This window comes from Falco rusticolus, chromosome 2 (genome assembly GCF_015220075.1).
Source record: "Falco rusticolus isolate bFalRus1 chromosome 2, bFalRus1.pri, whole genome shotgun sequence".
Taxonomy (NCBI): domain Eukaryota; kingdom Metazoa; phylum Chordata; class Aves; order Falconiformes; family Falconidae; genus Falco; species Falco rusticolus.
In genome coordinates, this window is record NC_051188.1 from 18,039,193 (window position 1) to 18,060,750 (window position 21,558).

General features: G+C 40.9%; 1 protein-coding gene and 1 long non-coding RNA gene across 5 annotated transcripts in view; one reads left to right on the forward strand and one right to left on the reverse strand.

Moving 5' to 3' along the window:
- The window catches only part of ATM (ATM serine/threonine kinase), an 80,289-nt gene extending 76,203 nt beyond the window's left edge, over positions 1-4,086 (forward strand). For 2 of the 3 annotated variants that reach the window (XM_037376742.1, XM_037376744.1), the window contains 5 exons: positions 1,055-1,141; positions 1,239-1,353; positions 1,683-1,746; positions 2,429-2,565; positions 2,694-4,086. In XM_037376742.1, coding sequence (XP_037232639.1) covers positions 1,055-1,141; positions 1,239-1,353; positions 1,683-1,746; positions 2,429-2,565; positions 2,694-2,877 — 587 coding nt within the window. In that variant the 3' untranslated portion in view covers positions 2,878-4,086. The remainder of the gene's footprint in view (positions 1-1,054; positions 1,142-1,238; positions 1,354-1,682; positions 1,747-2,428; positions 2,566-2,693) is intronic. The other variant, XM_037376743.1, reaches the window with a different exon arrangement.
- LOC119143028 lies at positions 1,058-14,446 on the reverse strand. 2 transcript variants are annotated; one of them, XR_005102552.1, is made up of 5 exons: positions 14,372-14,446; positions 9,751-9,956; positions 8,042-8,118; positions 7,779-7,952; positions 1,058-1,137 (listed from the first exon to the last, which is right to left on the reverse strand). It is a non-coding gene; the product is annotated as an uncharacterized LOC119143028 (long non-coding RNA). The 2 variants fall into 2 exon arrangements; XR_005102553.1 differs by lacking the exon at positions 14,372-14,446 and adding an exon at positions 13,353-13,395.
- Positions 14,447-21,558: the final 7,112 nt, after the last annotated feature.

Below are 21,558 nucleotides of genomic sequence, written 5' to 3' on the forward strand. Positions count from 1 at the left end.
TAAGTTTCTACCTGACTGACTAATCCTGTTACTTCGATTTAACATTTAATCTGTAGCCTCAAATGTTTTAACTTGAGTTGAAAAGCTTGATCTTTTACTTTCTTTGTACTGGCATCAGTAGCCATGGCTGTAATGGTTATTTGAGCTCTGGCATTTTTTCTTTGATTTTTCTGTCTGAATAAGGAAATAGATGTACTTGGATTGTGGATTTTCTTTGGATGACTGAGTTCTTTATTTTATCTCTGTAAGACTTTTGATAGTAGATTGTATACATTGCAGTAGATTCTATTTTAGATGTTAACGTGTTGTTTATATGCTCCCTTTGTGCTGAAAAAAACCCCTGAAGTAAATCTACAGTTTATCAGAATTCAGGTGAAAGATTTTTCTAGGAGATACTACTGCTATCCATGTCCATCAGCTAACAGAAAAACAGTAACAGGTGTAAATTGCAGCAAGGGAGATTTAGTTTGGAGGTTTTCTACATTTAAGGATGGTAAAGCACTGAAATAGGCTTACATGAAAGATCTTACAGTTTTATCACTGGAGATTTTTATAATTGATTTAGACAAGAATCTCTCAGGTGATACATTTAGATATAGTTGAGCTGCCCAATTATAGACTGAATTATGTCTAGTCCTGTTTTCTGGATTATGTGATACTGTGAGTTAAAAGGTTGTCTTAAAGATAGTAATAATAACAAATCCTAATTGTATTATGCACTTGATTTGTATCTTTTTTTTTTTTTTTTGAAAGCTGTGAAATAATTTGCCTAACCTATCTATAGAGAGAAATGGGCAAGAATTCTGTGCAGTAGGTAAAAAAATACACATCTGTAGGGGAATAACATTTTTGCAATTGCATTGATAACCTTTTCTTTTTGGATCTGTGGAATGGCATTTGCTCTTTACTGGAATAATATATATACTTGGGGGAAGAATTATTCTCACTTTTAATTTGTCTGCATACACTGAATCTCATAATCTTCTCTGTGTTAATTTGTCCCTGGTTTTTATGGCATACAAATACGGTTTCAGCACTTACCTTTTTGTTTTAGTTGGCTACATTCTTGGACTGGGAGACAGACATGTTCAGAATATCTTGATAGATGAACAAACAGCAGAACTAGTGCATATAGATCTGGGTAAGTGGGACAGGCAAGAGAACCTTACTTTTTTTTTTTTTTTTACATTAACATTTTAAAAATCTTTATTTAAAATGTTTATTATCCTTTCATTTAGGGGTGGCTTTTGAGCAAGGTAAAATCCTTCCCACACCAGAGACTGTTCCATTTAGATTAACCAGGGACATTGTGGATGGAATGGGTATTACCGGCGTGGAAGGAGTCTTCAGAAGGTACGTGTTCCTGTATTGGATAGGGGTAAGGAGACAGCAGAGCATTTTCAGCATTTGTGATTGTTACATGTTAAATAGTTTTTCAGACAGTGAAACAGATAACCTCTTTCCTGTAGGGCATATAATCAGTGAACTACCCAGTCTCCTCCTGCTCTTAAATTTCTAAATTTCTCCCTTTCCACCCTCCCCAAAACCAGAAATACCACAGAGATTACTCATATGCTAGAAATTAACTTTTAAGAAAGGTACAAATATCCATCATTTAAATGACAAAAGTACCATTCCATTTAACCAAAAAGAACCTAAAAATACAGTAAAATATTTTCTAGATGCTGTGAGAAGACAATGGCTGTTATGAGAAATTCTCAGGAAGCCTTGCTGACTATTGTAGAGGTAAGCGTTCTTCCAGTCTTTCTGACAGCAAGCTGCCAGAATATCTTCGGTTTCTTGTATTTGTCTTCTTAAGCATTACTATACCAAATATTTATGTAGGGATTTTTTGTTGAATTTGAATGTAGTAATGTTGGCCATTATGTGTTAATTCACGTAATCTTCAATGAAATTGTGACCAGTTTGCGTTTTCTGTGGGAACTATTTGTTTCAGGCATACACAGTTTTCCCTCTTCAGTATCTAAAACTAGCCATAGTGCAACATTACTAGCATGAGTAGTGCTGATTGACTTAAATCCTCTTTGCATAAGTCACAAAGAAGAGACTTGAAGTAATTTTTAAAACCTGTTTATACTACATATTGAAAACTAATTATGATATTTAGTGTCTAGAAGTGTATTAAAAAATGACCTCTTCATTGCTGAGGTGGGACTGAGTCACAAAACCGAGTCAAATATGAACAACACAAACACCTGCAAATGATCGGATGTCGTTTTATTGTTGGATTGTCTACTAAGCAATGTGTAGCCCAGTTCTATTTGATTTAAAAACAACCAACCAAACCACCAGCCTCCTGGTATTGTGGTTAGCATGAGCATTGCCAGCTGAGCGTTTCTTTTCCTGCTAGGGCTCTTGACTTAGCTGTAATTAAGTTTTACATTAAATCGAGGTTTATTTACTGTAGGTGCTGCTCTATGACCCTCTTTTCGACTGGACTATGAATCCCTTGAAAGCATTGTATTTGCAGCAGAGACCAGAGGATGAGGCTGACATGAACTCTACACTCAACACTGATCCGGAAGAATGTAAAAGAAAAGCCAGGTGCAAGATCTTTTTCTTAATTCTCTGCCTGTGGCACTGTTGCCTTGCTTTATGGTTTTCTCACTGAATGTTGCTGACGTTCAGGATCCACACCTAGTATACCTGTTTTTCTTTTCTTATTCTGCCAGCAGTGATGACCAGAGTTTTAACAAAGTGGCTGAGCGTGTTCTGATGAGACTTCAGGAGAAGCTGAAAGGTGTTGAGGAGGGAACAGTGCTCAGTGTGGGAGGGCAGGTGAACCTCCTCATCCAGCAGGCCATGGACCCTAAAAATCTGAGCCAGCTCTTTCCTGGATGGAAACCCTGGGTGTGACTTGGAAGGATCCAGCACGTTGTTAGGAGAAACCTATTTTTATGCAGCAAGTGTTCTAACATTTCAAATTGGTATTTCACAATTCAAACTTAGCAGCAGCAACCATGAAGACTTGTATATATTAGTGTTCAGTAGATGTTTTGGGGTTTTTTTCAATAACCTGTTACCAGGAAAACATTTTTTTTGTCCACTTATGTTCACCATGTGGTATAAAACACCAGCCAGTGTTTTGATGTTCACTGTGACCTGCAAGGACTTTGCTTGGGCAAACTGGGTGCGCTGGAGTCTTAAAGCTTAACGTCCATCACTTTTGTATGTTAAACACCTGGAGTCTTATATCTAGTAATTCTATATGGTAACACGACATGTAGAACGGATGATCCAAAAACCAGGAGTCACAAAATAACTAGCTAAAGTGCATTTCAGAAGGGGGATTATACTTTAGTGATAATGCTACGGTGAATATAAAAGAAGACTAGAGAAACTCATGTTTAATGAACAGAGGGTTCTTGGGGTTGGTGGCTGGTTTTTTTAGCTTAGTTAAATGGACACTGGTTTATATAGCATTACAGACTTTGAGCCAAGTATAATGCAGCTGCTTCTTTTTCCTGTTGTAAATGAAATTATGTTGGTACTTTATAACATTAATAGTTATAAACAATAAAAAAATAGGTAGCGTTTCTAGCTCAGACTTCCTTTATAAAATAGACTGACTATGCAATGAAGCTTAGCATACCAGATACACCTCTAAAGCAAACAGCCATCCGGTATCTGGAAGAAACACCTGTCAGAAACATCAAATTTGTATTCCAAGCACAAAAGTCTCATTCTGATTGCACAGGGTTTTACAGAAGACATTGCTAGTAGGTAAAAAGACCTACTGTAATTGGATAGTCAATGAATATGGACAATAGGAGAATCCACTCAACAGTCTTGCTGGTATATTTAACAAATCTTCTCAAATCATCTTTATATTTAAAAATATGAATAAAATTTGCTGTACTCTCAGATTATCTTAGTTTACTTTATGCATCTTTACAGCGGTTTAAGGGAAGAATTTCTGTCCTAATTAGCATTTCACTGCCTTTTCTTTGTATAGTGTTCCCATAATTTTTGTACTGCATCTTTGTTGTATAAGTCAACATGGAAAGATGAGTCTTTTGTGTTATGCTTTCATGAAGCTACATAAATTTCTGTTGATTCTTGGAACCAAAAGTGCATCCTGGCTTTTCTGTGGGGAAGAATTCTCATCCAGGGACACAGTGATTTGCTCTGAAAATGAAACTTAACTGACAAAGCACGCACTCTGTATGTGAATTTTAAATGACCCTTAGAAAAGGGAGAGGAGTCCTACCAAGCAATTACAGAATGGCAGGTAGGAAAGGACTAAACAAAAAGCACTTAAATAATTTTTATTTTTAAGCACAGACTTAAAAAGATCTGCTGGTATTTCTGGAAATTTTTCTTATGCTTCTTGTAGAGGAAGTTCTTTAGGCATTTGGGAAGTTACTTAATACTAGAATCCTAGCTGTCATATAAATGAATATTGCTTAAAAGCACCTGGCAGATCCTTCAAGAGTTTCTGATGCTTCACTTGAAAAGGTATATTTTCATCATGCTGGGCTGCAGTTGAAGTTTTTTCCTTACAGCAAACAGCAAAACATTAATACAGTTGTCTCAGGAAAGTCAAGCTTCAGAGGAAATCATTATTCCTCTGCAGTGCTGTTAACTTGCAGTTCGGTGCCTAGATTTTGAGCGTCTATGCATTTTCGTTGTTCAAGCTGACTGAAACACAAAAATGCATGTAAATATTGTAAATGTAATTGGAACCTGCTTACATGATTTGTAATGGTAGCAGTGAAATGCCAGTTAACTGACAAACATATGAAAGGTTTGAATTGTTAACAAACTTTAGTCTCCAAAACAGTCAAAATTTATGTGACGCAATCCTGTTACTAAAAGATCTGAGTTCAGCTAATCGAACATACTTGAGATACTTGTCATCTATGTAAAGAAAATCTCATGTAGCCAAACACTAACCATCAGAACTGTGCTTTCTTTTTGTTCCAGTAATGCCTTAATTTTCACAAGTCAAAATTAGAAAGTGAATGGTTTGCAAAAATGTGTCTTCTACAGATACACACTTTCCTTGTGTAAGAACAGAAAAAGAAAACCTGGATGGAAACACTGTTTAATTCTGAAAAATGTTTTTGTCACAAATGCTACTACTGATAGTAAGCTGGATTAGTATTTGAGACCCTCAGATCTGTTTACTGTATTAGTAAGCTAGAAATATGAGACACAAGTCAAGTTGCCCCTTTAGCATTGATTTTTTTTCTTGGAATGCATCTTAGTAAATTAAACATTTCCTTTCAGAAAATATATTGTCTAAGAAAAATGAGCCTGTGATCTGTTACAATGGGGAAAAGGTTTTAAACAGCAACATACTTATTTGAAATTAGCTTTTTCTGGTGAAACATCTGTTAGAGAAATGTCCGTAGGAGTGTGAACTGTGAAGTGTTAGGAGGTGAACCAATTTCAATTACATATACTTTGACTGAACTGTTCCGACAGCAAGGCACTCTGTCCCATGACTAGGAATCAGATTAAACTGGCTACCTGGTGAGGTACATCCAATTTAAATAAAACAAGGATGTCAGTCTTCATGACTTGTTCTTACAGATAAAACCACTATAAAATAATTTTCTCACTAACTGAGTTAATTAGGTCACTATTCTATGTTACTATGAAACTCCAGAGTTTATAAAAAGTATTCACTATTACTAAATGTTTTTGAATGCACTAAAACAGTTAGGCTTCATCTTTCAGGGGATGATGCACACTATTACACATTGTTCTAATTGTGTTCTTCATGAATAAGGTAATTGCATACCAGCACAAAATCTGCCTGGGGAATTTGGCTGCATGATTGGTGAGTGATGACACCATATGTTTTTACTGCTGTTTTCATCCCTGTGAATTCAAAAGCTAAAGTAAGGCAGTCATGTTGTCTTATGGAACCTGTAGATAGCCTGAAATGGCTCTCGGGGAGAGATTACCTAATACTAGTGTTTAATGATGGCACTGAAATATTAGCATTAAATAAAATTGTTCATTTTGGCAGGTAGGTTGAAGAGTGAAACCACAGTGAAAAAGCTTGGAAGTGTGCAAGGAAGGGTTTAGGTTCTCTTTTCCCACCACATTGCGAAGTCTTGCCTGTATCCTGATTATATGGGAAGACTAATGTGTTGGTCACATAACACATGCTCTCGTCATCTACCCTGCCCATTCGCACCATAAGTACACCTAGACTTTAGCTTGCAGAGCTGCACAGGGAATAATGTCAGTGCTGTCTTTAAGGGCGCACGCAGCTTCACCCTGCTCCCTCATTCTTTTCTCGCTACTGTGTATCTGTCCACAGAAAATGTGGTGCAAAGTGACTGCACCCTTGCCTACCCTGGAGAGTTCCTGCTGCAGCATCCATAGCTGTTCCTCCCTCTCTCCACACCCTTTTGCCAAACAACACAGCGTACAACAGATTGGAGTTTATTTGCTTGCCTTAGTTGCTGTATACCACCTATGCTGGATGCAAAGCAGAAAGGATTGTAAGAATATGCAACTACCTGTAGAAGATCTCCCCTTCTGAAGAAACTCCACTTCTTGGATTGATTTGTGAAGAAGTCCTCCACTTTTTTAAAAATGCCTTGGCCATGTTGCACCAAGTCTTCCCCGCAGCTTCGAGGAAGAAGCTGTGTTGCAGTGCGGCTGCTCAGTGGTGACTGCCTGCTTCTTGAAGGCTGTCTGTTAATTGGCACAATTTGACCAAGTACTGTTTTTCTTCACAGACAAGGGCTTTTTTTTTCTGTGATTAAAATGGAACTGAAATGGTGCTGGGCATACTCCTCATAGGCTCACACATTGAGAATGGGAGAAGGAAGGGGCGGGAGGAGCGAAGACAGAGACTCCACATGCTTTTCTAACTACTGCAAAATTAAAGTGTTCATGTCTCTAGTCACAGGGCAGATGCTGTTTGACTGTGCCTCAATTATGACTAGCATCCTTAACGGTAGTTATTGCTAAGTCACCTCACTGTTCCCACAGTAGTTCTGCAAGTGCCAGAAAATCTTGCCATAAAGGACACGTATTTGACTTGAAGGAAATTTTTATTACCTTGATCTGTTCACCCAAAGCCTCTGTTTTGCACCCCATGTTTGCTTTCACAAAAGCAGAGACAATTGAGTTTATGGATTAGCAATTTTGTGTTTTGAAAATTAAACAGGTGGCATAGCAGAGATGAGGCACTTTCCTAAAATGTAGTTCTGTACCACAGCTAGAACTTGTTTTATAAGAAGCTGCACAGCTGTAATGCACATAAAGTTCTTCAGCCTGTGATGCCTTGATCAGCATTGTGGAATAGATTTTTCTGGTGGGCAGGATTAATTTCTTAGTATCTGGAAAAATTCCTTCACGCTGTATGAGCTGGCAGCACCTAAAGTGCCAAAATAGCAGTTCCTTAAGCTGAGTGAAGTCCATAGAGTTGTGATTTTGGTGCATCTTTTAACAAGGAATGGCTAAATGTTTTTCCACATCCATCATATAAGCCTATATATGTTATTGATGTATCTACTTAAAATACTTCCATCAGAAAAAAAAGATCTAGTTCCACCAAGAAACTTTAATCTTTTCAGTTCTCACCAGTCCCTCATATGAGCACATAGCATTATGCTTCCCACTTTTTATTAATGATTATAGAAGTTCTAGTGTACAAAAATACAATAAGGGAAGACTAGAGTCCTGCTTTTATGTGGCTTTTTTCCCCCCTTATCTAGATAAGGATCTGTTAGATTCTTACTAAAGGTGTTAAGACTTCCACATGAAAAACAGCCTCCACATGTACTTACCCCAAACTAGCTGCATCCGTGATAGAGTTCTTCAGATTTCCCATAGAGATAGATTTTTATTTCTAGAAGACAAAGTGTGTAGCTAGTTGAAGGTGTTTCTGGGGTCTCTATGGCCACCACAGAGAGAATGATGGCTTTGGAAACTATCCAGAGGTGCTCCACACAGAGTTCAGACTATAGTAAAATAAACAGTTAATATTTAATCTCTCATGACTTACCTGGAATTTCTAGAAACTTTGCAGTCGTTGTACCCCTGAGCTTACCTTTGACTGAACGCTGCTGTTGGATTTTTGCCCATCAATAACTGAATGTGCATACTGTCAGTCAGCCAAAGGACAACCTGAAATTACACAGTTGTACAATGGCCGAAGCTTGTGGTACACACGTTCCACAACATACCTTCCACCCCCACTGCCCTGTTCTTTAAGGGGATTTAACGTCTTACCAGCCAGGTCACAAACCACAGATTTTATCAACACAATCGTTCAATAGGTTGTTACAGTTTCAGTCCTCAAGTCTCCAGCCCTGCTTTCAGCCCCCTAACATGCCACTGAAGTTGTAGATAATGCTTGTCAACAGGAGAGTCTTTGCTTAAATGAGTACTTCCCATGGGCAATTCCCACACCAAATGGTTTTGTGGAGGAGAGACTCTTGGAGTGCTCCTGACCCATGTCGAAGTGGTTGGCACTTCAGGATAAGACCAGTAGTCCTCTCAAGATTTTCATTCTGTGAAGTTTGCCAAGATATCTGAAATAATTCCTACATTATGCAAATGTTTCATTTTAAAGTAATATTAGCTTATTCAATTAAAATGTAAAAATTAAATCAATTACTCTCATCAGACACACACACAAGAAACAAATCTAATCAAACTCATTAGCATCTCTCACTCTGCTTGTCTTCACATGGGGTTGTGTTTCCTTTTTCCAGCAGGAAACTATCTGACTACGCCCACAGACCAAATCCAAGGATGGATCCCTGTCTGGGGCTCTTTTGGGTACCATGTACATTTATTGCCTTAGGAGATTTTTTGGTCAGTTTCTGAAATACCTCTCTGTTGCAGACCAATCTGCAGTTGTTTTTCTAGGATGACGCTGAATCCTGTTGCACAAATGGGGTGTAATGCGAGGTGATCTGGGAGTGTTTGAGGATATAAAGCCTGTTGGGCCAGTGTGTTGTTGGGAGGAGCCAACCTTGTGCAGTGCTATCCATTGTCCCTTTTGGACCCTGCTCCTGGAATAGACTGTTTGCCAAGCTAAAGCCAAGAAATGAGATGATAGTTAAGCAGCAGGGAGAACCAGGGATCCAGCTTGCTTGAGCCATGGCCCTTGAGCATGCTTCCTAGCCTTTTTCTTAATTAGCAGTATAGACAAAGACTTAAGTTAAGCAAAATCCAAGATTAATTTTTTATTTTTGCATACTTTAGGGCTCACAGCTTCAGGGAAGCCCCGTCATTAGGCTTCATCTTCCCTAAATGCAGTACTGACTGCAACAAAATACCCCCTTTTAGCATCCTTCCCTGAGCAGTGCTTTGTGTTCAACCGCCAGAAGTAAAGCAAATGGCCTTGGACAGAGAGAGAGAATAATCACAGTTTACAGGTGGACTACAAAAGGTATTTAAGTAAACGTTTTCATAACAGGTTAAGGATTAAAATTCCTGATGATAAGTGCTAAAAAGAAGTATCGCTTTGTAATAACTTCTCCAGCTTTCAGTTTGTGCATTAATTCAGCAATCTACTGTGCAAAAGGCTTAGGCTGTGCTCTGAAGAAATGCATTCTGAAAAGGGAAATTATTGCAACTGTGATTTAGAGCAGAAGTGGATCACACAGCAGGGTCCACTATAAAGCAGCTGACATTTGCCTTTTCAGTCAGGCAGTGCTTGTTTAGTCAGCTTCACTTGCTGAAATTACAACTTTTACTTCACATCACAATGGACTAGAGCAAAATATAAACAAATATTAGCAAAGTTACCATTTAGGATTTGTATCCATTGGAAAAATGTCTTCCTCAGAGAAAAGGTGAACTTGCTGGTGTTACCTCTGGTCCTGGTATGAGGTCTGATTCTCTTACATGAAAGGGAGTAGGAGTTTCTGTTCTTTCGAGGTTATGGTGTGAAATTGGAGACAATTCATATGGATTGTGCTGTGACTTAAAAAACTGGAAGTCTAAACAAAAGACTGGAAAAGCAAGTAAAGATATAATTTAGATCTTTAAATTCACATTGTCTTTACCAATACCTGCTACAAATTCTTATAACACTAACTTAAAACCAGAAAAAAAAAAAATCAAAGCCAGATACAGTTCTATTTGTGTTACAGAAATGGAGATAGAATTAACTTTCCCTAAGATTGCATATCTAACAAGCTAGTTTCTGTAATTATGAGATACCTGCTATCAATGCTTTTGTTTTTACTTAGCCATTTCTACTTAATATTGCTCCAGTATTAAAAAAAAATTATTTCTCACAAAATCAATTGGCCAATCTTTTTCCAGACAGCAGTGTAAGTCCTAAATTACATCAAACAATTTCAATTATGTAAGTGTAAATAAGAAGAGAATCTGGCTCTTCATATGATTTTGTTTTGGTTTTTTTGACTTGCCTCACTACTTTAATCTGTCGATAATGTATGTTAACACACCTATACATTGCATAATACATAAGTAGATCACACATGCTAAAAGCCCCTTGGCTATGTCAAAACACAGAAACTGAGGCCTAACTGATGCCCTATCAGCACACAGCAGCCCTACAGGTGTAATTAAAACTAGTTTTATACCAAATTATTTAGGTCTGTGCAAACCTCCATGTGACACACATCTGTTTGTAATTATCTCTTATCTGTTTATCTCAGTTCTGTCATTTACACACAAGGTCTCATAAAGCAATAACAATACATGAGTTATTATGTTAAGGTAGACATTACACACGGAAAGATAAACACAGACCTTTGAGACTGTGGTTCTCCTCAGGATACACAATGATTACTTAAAGCAAAAGTGTCCTGTCATCATGCAGTTCCAAATTACCAGCTTTACTTTACATAAAACATGGAAGTAAGCTCATGGGCTCCCTGTTTGCACTGTTCAGACTGTCCTCAACTTTCCTTCTCACTCCTACACTATTTTTTGAGTCTTGGTTCTAATGGTTTCAAGTATCCTTTTTTTTTTAATTCCAAAAGCTCTTACTGGATGTGGCTTTCAGCCTGTCTCTGTAGCAGGTCACTCATTGTTTCCTGTTTTCATTACAGCATCTGCATTACAGATGTAGCTGAGGGGTCTTTTTATAGATTTGCTGCTGTGAAAGAGCTACTCAGCAATTATAGGCATGCTTGAAGCTTTTAAAATTAAATAATGCTTTTAGGAATTGCATGCCTGTAAAATAATTTTAATAAATTAATCTCATGGTACAAAAAGAAAAATTTTTTACATTTCTATCCTATTCCATTGTACAATTACTCTTCATTAGAAATGTAAATGTCTCAGTAAGCAAGTGATTCAATTGACTATACATCGAGCAGTTTAATGGATTTCTTAGCTGGAGGAGGAGACTGTTACCACATGTTCTGTATACAAAATAAGTCATTTACTTTAAATGCTGGCTGTCTCAATGCATTTAACATATACAATTTATGAATAACTAGTTATTTTGATATTGGCCCTCCAAGTCTCTCTAAAAACTAATTAGAATTTACTGACAAATGCTTTATCATCCACCAAAAAGAAAATTAGGGCTTCCTTGTTGCAGAGTGCTCAATTTTTTTATGGTCTGAAAGTTATTTATCCTTGTGGAATAATATGAACCAGCTGTTTTTCTTGAAGAGGAAGATCACTCCCATGTATTGATGCCTGGCCTCTGTCACATTTTATGTGCAAGAAGACACACATTTCCTAATACTGGAATTGCTAAATATAGACAGAAAATGCTGCGAAGAACTGCATTTTCCTTCGAGATCGTCTGTTTCTCTTTAAAAAGTACAGTCAAAACCAAAATAAACTTAATTCTAAAATACATTAAATACACATGAACTTGTATTACAACCTTGATTAATAAAACCATATGCAAACAATAAAACTAGTTAATCCTTAGAGTAATTCAAAAGTATAGATGAAGAATACAGAAATCTTGATGACTGCAACAGTTTTGTATTTCCAACAATGCTTTAATGGACTGTTAAGGCTTTGTGACTCAGCTGACTGATAGCCTTGCTACATATTGCTACAGAGGAGAGATCATGGCAATAATTGCATATGATAAATACTTCACTGTGGAAAGACAGTTTTCTTAGACAATGTCAGCCTACATGGTAAGAATGACTAGTATTTGCTCATTTCCTCAAAGATGAACACCACTTGTGTTGCAGTGATGACCACTGAACTTTAGAAATAAATGCTGAATTGTGATTGACAATGACGAGTCCAGCACAAAATATTGGCCTTTCATAAGTACTTTCACCTGGAGTTCTAACTCACTGCACAGGTGGTACATGTATTTTTTTTCCTCTGAAGAGTTACGAAATGCTTCTCTAATTCCTACATTCATAGTCTTTCCTTACTTCATGCTCTTACTGAAGGGGATCATCTTGTAAAAATAAATTAACTTTTCAGCCTGGCCTCTACACTACAACTTGAACAGAACTCTAAGGAGTGTCTAATGCCTCATTAGCCCAATGTGTAATTAATGTGAGGTATACTAATGATGTTTTGTTCACGAGGCAAAGTTAAAGGAGGTTTGGAACAGAAACCAAATAATTATGGAAGAAAAGCAGAAATTTATGACAGACATAATGACAAAAAAAAAATATGCCAGACAGCCAGGCAATAATTTTGGCAATAAATTAGCTTCCTTCCAGCAATGTCAGGTGTTGTAGCCATAACTCTTAGTTCTTAATTAGATACATTAATAGCATGAGACATTTACATAGAACTATGATACTTCAAGTTATTTAAATACAAAAATAAAAAGGCAAGTATTTTATACATAAATTGAAGCAGATGCATATACCATGGCATTTCAAGTAAAAGAATATTTAAGCATTTTATACCATTTTTCAGATCTCACTGTAGTATTTAAGTCAGAACTCTACACACCATAGGCTCAGTCTGTAGCTACTAGAGCTGGAAAGGTACTTCCCCACAGCAGTTTTACAACAGATATTAGTTGCCATACAGAGATAACAACTTATTCTGTTGACTGCACAAGGACCTTGGAACAGCTATGCTCTTTTCTGATTTATCTCCACTAAGTGACCAAAGACATAAGTCTGGCCACTAAAAGTCTGCCGCAAAAAACAGGTTCAACTGAAATCAACAGAAAAACTAAGATTGAGATAAAAGCAGCTGTGCTCTTAGTAGGAGCAGATCACCCACAAATCTCCAGGTCAGAAAGACTGACAAGTACTTAGGACTGCAGAGACTGTGGACTTAGGAAGCTAGTTTTATCCACCTTGGCTTGCTTAGCTGAATACATGTAATGTATGCAAATATAATTAATACTTTCATGCAGTAGCAATTTTATGCATCCAGACTGAATACCACAGTGAGTATCACATACTGTAAAATGATAGAGGACCTACTCTGAATTTGATGAAAGCGTCTGCTGCAACATGTAGCAACTCCTCCTGCAAGCAGAAAAACAATCAAAAAGAAAAACCTACAAGGCTTCCATCCTACTAAGAAATTAAGTCAGAAACAATATATTACTGTGAAGACTCCATTTAAATTACTTGGTAGTACTTGAAGAAACAGGCTTAGGTCCTTTGCTAGAGAAACTAGAAAACATGCAAAACATAATGAAGTTTCTAGCAAGCAAAGCTGCTTGAAGAATACACCATCTACAGTCTTCAAGGAATAAGAAAAGGAAGTCAACTTGACCTATAAATATTTTTATAATTAACAAACAGCTTTCAAGTGGCTTATAAGAAATGAGTTCCAGTCCAGTATAATTAATTCTAAGAGACAGCTGCCTTCTGTGTGCTTAGTGTCTTCCTTTGTTTCTTCACGTTTGTTTTGTTTGTGTTCACTTTGATGTTCAGCTTTGGTTTCCCTCGAATCATAGTTTCAGTTGTTTTCAACCTCACAGTGCATCCGTAACTGTAGCACCCAGAAAAACTGGGGGCGATCAAAACCAGTTTGATTTATATTACTCTAATGAGCCTTGCTTTAGAGCACTACGCCACAAATAGAAAACAGTGAGACAAGCCACTAGTACAACATAACAAGCCACTAGTAGAACGTTAAGTATCTGACTTTGCACTGTATTGTGTAACTTGTACACCCCTTATCTCCCGAGTGTAAATGCTCTTCACCAGAAAGAGGGAGGATCTGTTCCTCTAAAACTTTTAAGTTCTTTGTTGTATTGCAATTTATGTACATCCTGTAGAAAAGTGCAAATACACCAAAAAAGCCAGAGCCTTTGCATTTTCCAGTTTTGGACAAAAACTGCAAACAGATTTTCCCATGTCCAACCTTACAGAATTTAAGAATCACAGTCTTTGAAATGGTCTAATAAGTTATATTGAATACACTGTTAAATAGTTTATTTTGATATTGGAATAAGCTAATAGTGAAAGAGCTTTTAGAGAGAAATACTTACCAGTACAAAGCATAGTCCCACATTCATTATTCAGAAAGGATGTTGCAATAGAGCATCTAGATCCCTCAGTTTATTTGTCCTAAAAAAAAAAATATCACTGAGTAAAACTGCTCTTCTTCTCCAGCTTAGATTTACAGACCTACTCCTAAAAATAATGTTTTAAACCTACTCAACTATTTTTTTAAATAAAATCAGATCATCGTATCCAGATCCTTCCTTGAATTCTTTTCCATCCATCAGTAACTAATTGTGACTCCTGAAGAACACTTCCCTCCAACAATACAGCACTGTCCTCCTGATGAGGGCTGTCCCTCTGTACCTGAAGTCCCCATAACAGGTCCTTCACCACACACTATAGACTACAGCAAAAAGAAGGGTATGTGGGTGTAAAGGGTACTGGGGTATAAACCCCACCAATCCATGGGTTGATCTGTGTCTACTGGTAGAAGAGCAGGAATGTTCTGAAACACTGCAGGGCAGCATGTTAAGGTAACTGACCTGAACTTTCAGGTTATATTATTCTCCCCCTTGACACTTGTGAGTTATTAGCAATAGATATGATGCCAAAAACCAATGGTATTTTGTAATTCTGTAAGGACCTTGAGATCTGCCAAGGGAGGGAAAGTAGTTTAAAAACTGAAGCTAAACTCAAAGGTGCTAAGTGAAAGGTAGAGTAGATGATTGCAGACAGTTTTCAGTAGGACATCAGCTCCATGTATTCTGTCTCATAACAACCAATAATCCAAAGACAACAAAGTGAGATTAACACTGCAGACAGAGAATGCAGTTTACTAGGTAATAACAGAGGAATACATGTATAGTTGATGTATTACAGTCACCTGTTGGAAAAGCAAGTGTGTAGGACAGGTCCTCCTGAATAACCTCTCCAAGTACATGACCCTGAAGAAAAAACCCAAGGATATACACAAAAATGCACTGAAGGAAGCAAGTAGGGATAATGGAAGGCAAAGCAGGAGCAAGCAGGTCTGTAAGCAGCTTCTCACTAGCGCTGAACCAGAAAACAGACTTGGGTATCATTAGACAGCCAAGAGGAGATGAGAGGTGGACCTGAGGCTGAATAGGATACCCATGGGAGCCGGGAATACTTCTGTGATCATCCTTCAGGTTGGGATACACATGATTTCTTATCCAATGTTAATTCAACCTATTTTATCCTGTATATAATGACATAGTCTTTAATTACATATTACAGACTTCTTTTTTATTTCCACATGAACCCTTATCATCTAATAAAATGACAGCACATCTATGTTGTCCTAATGCCTCCTATTCTTGTAACTGTTAGAAGGTGATACAAGGTGAGATAAAAGACCTAATTTTTAAAGGTCATTTGTAATCACAAGCAGATCATTCCCACTGTCATTCACCATGACTACGTGTACAATTAAACTACTTTGGCTGTGCACATGACTTGCAGTTGTAAGTGACTTTGTAAACCACTCCTATGAACCTTTTTTTGGAGATCAAGCTCGCACTGAAGAATCCTGCAAGTAAAAAACAACCAAAATATCATGGCTAAAAGAATACAAAATCCTATCACACATTTTCAATGACACTGCAAGCCAGAACCTGGGCAGAATCAAGGAAGACTATAAAGGGGTGCAGGTGAGGTGAGAAATATTGGTGCCTAAGTTATCTTTTCTTCCATTTCACCAGTTAGAGGAAAGGGTGCAGCCAGAAAGAGACATATAACGCAAATCAACTTCTAGCTTCGTGGCTGGTGCTGTTGTGGGGTTTTGGTGTTTATAACAATGGGACATCCTTTGATGACTATAGCCTGTTGGGAGGGATGGGATCCACCTGCCTGGAAGAGGTAAGGGAATCTTTGGCAGCAGGCTGGCCAGCTTGATGCAGCGGACTTAAACAGAAGGACTTGGGAGGTGGGGTCCAAAGCGGCAATGGTCACACCATTGCATCCAACTAGGGAATAAGCCAGGCCATCCAGAGAGAGACAAATGTTCCTTAGCTGCCTCGCAAGATGAGAACCGGAAGGCCAGCCACCTCAAGGGTACACATAGCTATGGTGGATCCTCCTGCATCCCTCCTGGGAAACCTGCACACTTGATTCCCTCTCTGAAATGCCCGTACACCAACACACCCAGCGTTGAGAATAAACAGGAAGAATTAGGGATCTGGGTGCAGTCACAGGGCCACGATCTCATCGCAGTTACAGAGATATGGTGGGATAGCTCGCATGACTGAAAGGCTGTCACGGATGGCTATGTACTTTTTAGGAAAGAAAGGCCAGCAAGGCGAGGTGGTGAAGTTACTCTTTATGTGAGGGAGCACCTGGAAGGTATTGAGCCCTGCCTAGGGACAGATGCAGACGGAGTCAAGAGATTATGAGTAAGGATTAAGGGGCAGGCCAATATGAGGGACCCTGTTGTGGGTATTTACTACAGGCCACCTGATCAGGAAAAAGTAGTCAATGAGGCCTTCTACAGATAGCTGGAAGTAGCCTCAAGATCAGAGGCCCTGGTTCTCATGGGGAATTTCAATCACCCTGAAACCTGCTGGAAAGAATACAGCTAGGCACACACAGTCCAGCTGGTTCCTTCAGAGCACTAATGGTAACTATTTTGCATAGGTGGCGGAGGAGCCAACGAAGTGAAGTGTGCTGCTGGACCATGTACTCACAAACAAAGAAGGACAGGTTGGGGATGTGAAGGTTGGGGGCAGCCTTGGCTGCAGTGACCATGAGATGGTGGAGTTCAGGATCCTGTGTGGAGGAAGCAGGGCGGTAAGCAGGATTGCAACCCTGGACTTCAGGAGAGCTAACCTGGCCTCTTCAGGGACCTGCTTGGAGGAATCCCATGGGTCAGGGCTCTAGAAGGTAGTGGGATCCAAGAAAGCTGGTTAATATTCAAGCATCGCTTCCTCCAAGCTCAAGATATGTGCATCCCTATGAGCAAGAAATCCAGCAAAGGGGGCTGAAGGCCTGCATGGATGAGCGAGGAGATTCTGGCAAAATTCAAACAGAAGAAGGAAATTTATGGGGGGTAGAAAAAGGGACAGGCCACGTGAGAGGAACATAGGGGTGTTGTCAAAGTATGCAGGGATGCAATGAGGAAGGCTACGGTCCATTTGGAATTAAATCTGGTGAGGGATGTCAAGGACAACAAGAAGGGCTTCTACAAGTACATCGGCAGCAAAATGAAGAGTAGGAAAAAACATGGGCCTGCTGCTGAATGAGGTGGGTGCCCTGGTGACAAAGGATATAGAGAAGGCAGAATTACTGAATGCCTTCTTTGCTTCAGTCTTTACTGCAAAGGCTGGCCCTCAGGAATCCCAGATCCTGGAGGCAAGACACGAAGTCTGGAGAAAGGAAGACTTTCTCTTGGTTAAGGACAACGAGGTTAGAGATCATTTAGGCAAACCTGACACCCACAGATCCATGGGCCCCAGCGAGGTCCACCTCCAAGTGGTAAGGGAGCTGGCAGATGTTATTGTTAAGCCACCCTTCGTCATCTTTGAAAGGTCATGGAGAACAGGAGAGTTGCCTGAGGACAGAAGAAAAGCCAGTGTCACTCCAGTCTTCAAAAAGGGCAAGTAGGAGGAGCCAGGAAACTACAGGCTGGTCAGCCTCACCTCCATCCCTGGAAAGGTAACAGAACAGCTCACCCTGGAGGTCATCTCGAAGCATGTGGAGGAAAAGAAGGTCATCAGGAACAGTAACATGGATTCGCCAAGGGGAAGTCATGCCTGACCAACCTGATAGCCTTCTATAATGGAATGACTGGCTGGGTACACGAGGAGAGGGTAGCAGATGTTGTCTATCTTGACCTCAGCAAGGCTTTTGACACTGCCTCCCATAGCATCCTCGTAGGTAAGCTCAGGAAGCGTGGACTAGATGAGTGGACAGTGACGCAGATTGAGAACTGGCTGAATAGCAGAGTTCAGAGAGTCGTGATCAATGGCACAGAGTCTCGCTGGAGGCCTGTAGCCAGTGGTGTTCCCCAGGCATCCAGTCCTGTTCATCAGTGACCTGGATGAAGGGACAGAGTGTGCTCTCAGCAAGGTTGCTGATGATGCAGAACTGGGAGGAGTGGCTGATGCACCAGAAGGCTGCGCTGCCATTCAGCGAGACCTGGACAGGCTGGAGAGCTGGGTGGAGTGGAACCTCATGAAGCTCAGCAAAGGCAAGTATAGGGTCCTGCACCTCGGGGGGAACAACCCCATGTACCAGTACAGGCAAGGGGCTGACCTGCTGGAAAACAGTTCTGAAGAGAAGGACCAGGGAGTTCTGGTGGGCAGCAAGTTGCTCATGAGCCAGCATGGGTCCATGTGGCCAAGAAGGCCAATGGGATCCTGCATCAGGAGGAGCATGGCCAGCAGGTGGAGGGAGGTGATCCTCCCCTCTGCTCTGCCCTGGTGAGGCCCCATCTGGAGTGCTGTGCCCAGTGCTGGGCTCCCCAGTTCAAGGGAGACAGAGAACTACTGGAGAGGGCCCAGCGGAGGGCTACAAAGCTGATGAGGGGACCGGAGCATCTCCCTTATGGGGAAAGGCTGAGAGAGCTGGGCCTGGTTAGCCTGGGGAGGAGAAGACTGAAAAGGGATCTTATCCCTGTCTACAAACACTTTAAGAGTGAGTGTCAGGAGGACGGGGCCAGGCTCTCCACAGTGGTACCCAGCGACAGGACAAGGGGTAATGGGCACAAACTGCAACATGGGCAGTTCCATCTGAATATGAGGAAAAAATTTACTTTGAGGGTGACAGAGTACTGCAACTGGTTGCCCAGAGAGGCTGTGGTGCCTCCTTCCCTGGTGATGTTCAAAGCTTGCCTGGACTTGACTCTGTGCAACCTGCTCCAGGTGACCTTGCTTTAGCAGGGGGCTGGACTAGATGATCGCCAGAGGTCCCTTCCAATCCTGACCATTCTGTGATTTTTATCACATCTGACTCGGGACAGAGCTGGACATAGTGCTGCTCCTGCCTGTGGCCTCATTTGATGACTGAGGCCTGTATCACATAAACTAATTAGAGCAGAGTGCACCTTTTCCAAAAAGCAGCAGAAAGTATTCAAATCAACAGAAAGATTTACAGAATAAAATCTTGGTCTCTTGAAAAGATAAATAGGATACACAATTTTAGTGTAGGGAGGAAAAGACAAAAACTATTGCTGCAAGCAGCAATAAAATTAAGAAGCACAAACAAAACCCACTTAAATTGAAAATAAAGAATAGTTCCTGGAAATACTTAGCACTAGACTGGGGGAAGTATCTAGTAATGAACAAATCTGCATTATCAGTGGCAGAAAAAACATGAGCTAAAGGGACTTTTAGATGTCCAAATACTGTGATTCTGATCCTCAAACAGAAAATACTTTCCATTATCTCTGGAGCAATACAAAAGATACACCCTCTGGTTAAAACAAAAAGTTATCAATGTTTCTGCTTCAGCAGGATTAACCACATGCAGCGATTAAATTACTAATCATCTTTTCTCTTTTTGAAGCACAAACTCAATTTCCATTATTGCTCATGAGTTACACATTTTCAGCAAGCAGAGAACAGCCCTGTCAGTGATGATACCTACACAAACCTCATTATTAGAAGGAGGAAAAAAAGAACACGGGTTTATGTGAGGAAAGACAAGATTTTCGACTATGTGTAAACATCTCTGCCACAAACAACCAGAAAATTAAATGCAGAAAATTATCCAAAATGCTAATGACACAGCATGCATGCTGAGTCACTATTTCTTATTGTCCATTACCTATGCTTCAACTTTCTGGCTAAAGACATTGCCTGTCACCATCCACCCAAGTATCCAGCTTTGGGGAATATTTCTAGCCAACAAATTTATTTTACCTTCATACTTGTTTCTTTCTTAAAATGTGATCAGAACTCCACCATATAAAAAGATAAAGCCACCTAAAAAACAGCTTACTCTCCAAAACTTGGCTTAAGAAAGCCCTAAGGGGAAAACCGATTGTTTAAGACCCATGGCTCCCACCTCTCCTTTTGGTCTGTTGTTTTCAGTATACAAAAAAGCAGTGCTTTTTAAAGTGGTTGTACTGTATTAAAAGCTCAAAATGTACTGAAAAAAATCCCAGGGTTGTCCACTCACTCACCCTTGCTCATCAAGCACGGTACTTCTTCAAAAATCTTAATGGCTTCCACAAAGACCACAGAAAACTGCCTGAAACGATGGTACAACCTCCCTTTGACATTAGAGGATTAATTTCTCTTTCCACAGCGCTCATTTCGCCCCTCAGTCCGACAGACGTGTATTTTCACGAGCAGAAATTAATGCCACTACACGACAAACGTGCTTCCCGCCAGCGCGGTCCTCCGGAGGCCTGTGCCCGCCTCAGGCGCCTCAGCGCCGCCGGGGAAGGCGGGAAGGCGGCCCGGGCGACAGCGGGGCGAGGGTTGCCCGCAGGCGGAGGCGCCGACAGCCGCGCCGAGCGGGCCGAACCGGGCGTTCTCCGCCGGCGGGGGAGCGCTCCTTGAGGGCTCGCCGCCCCCGGGCCCGCCGGCTCTCGGGAACCGTAGCGGCCCTCCGCTGGTGAAAGGAACGCCGACAGCCTCTCCAGGAAAGGGATGGCTTAAGCAAGTGTTGAAACCCACGGTAAACAAGGCGTGCTGGAGCCACCAGCCCCACTCTCCCGCCGCTGACCGGCAGCCTGTAGGAACAGCTGTTTCCAGCAGAGGAGGTAAGAGCTTTGTTAGTGGGCTCCCAACTAAGGTTGAGCTTGCTGTAAGGCGGCGGCAGGAGTGGTATCCCACGGAGCATATGCAGGGAATGTAAGGAGAAGCCTGCCTTTTAAACCCTTGAGGAGCAAGAGCGGAGGAGGGGACGTCTCACTGGGAGCTGCGGCTGCCCCACGGCGCACCCGGCCTGGGCGGCGGGAAGGGGCTGGTGCCGGCCGGCGCGGGGGCCGTGGGCAGGCGAGGGGCGCGGGCAGGCGGGCCCGGCCCGGCCCTGTGGCGGCGACCCCCGCCGGGGCTGCTGCAGGGAGCTCGGCCCCCGCACGCTGCGGCAGCCAGAGGTAGAGGCCGCAGCAGGCTTCTCAAGAGGAGGAAAATTAAAAGACTCGAGAAATTTCTTCACCAAAGACAGCCGCGAGGGCACGGACACAACTGTTTCAGATAACGAATCGCTGTGAAGCGCGACCGCTGTGTGTTTGCACCCTTGAAAAGGCAGGCTGCAAAGGCGTGGG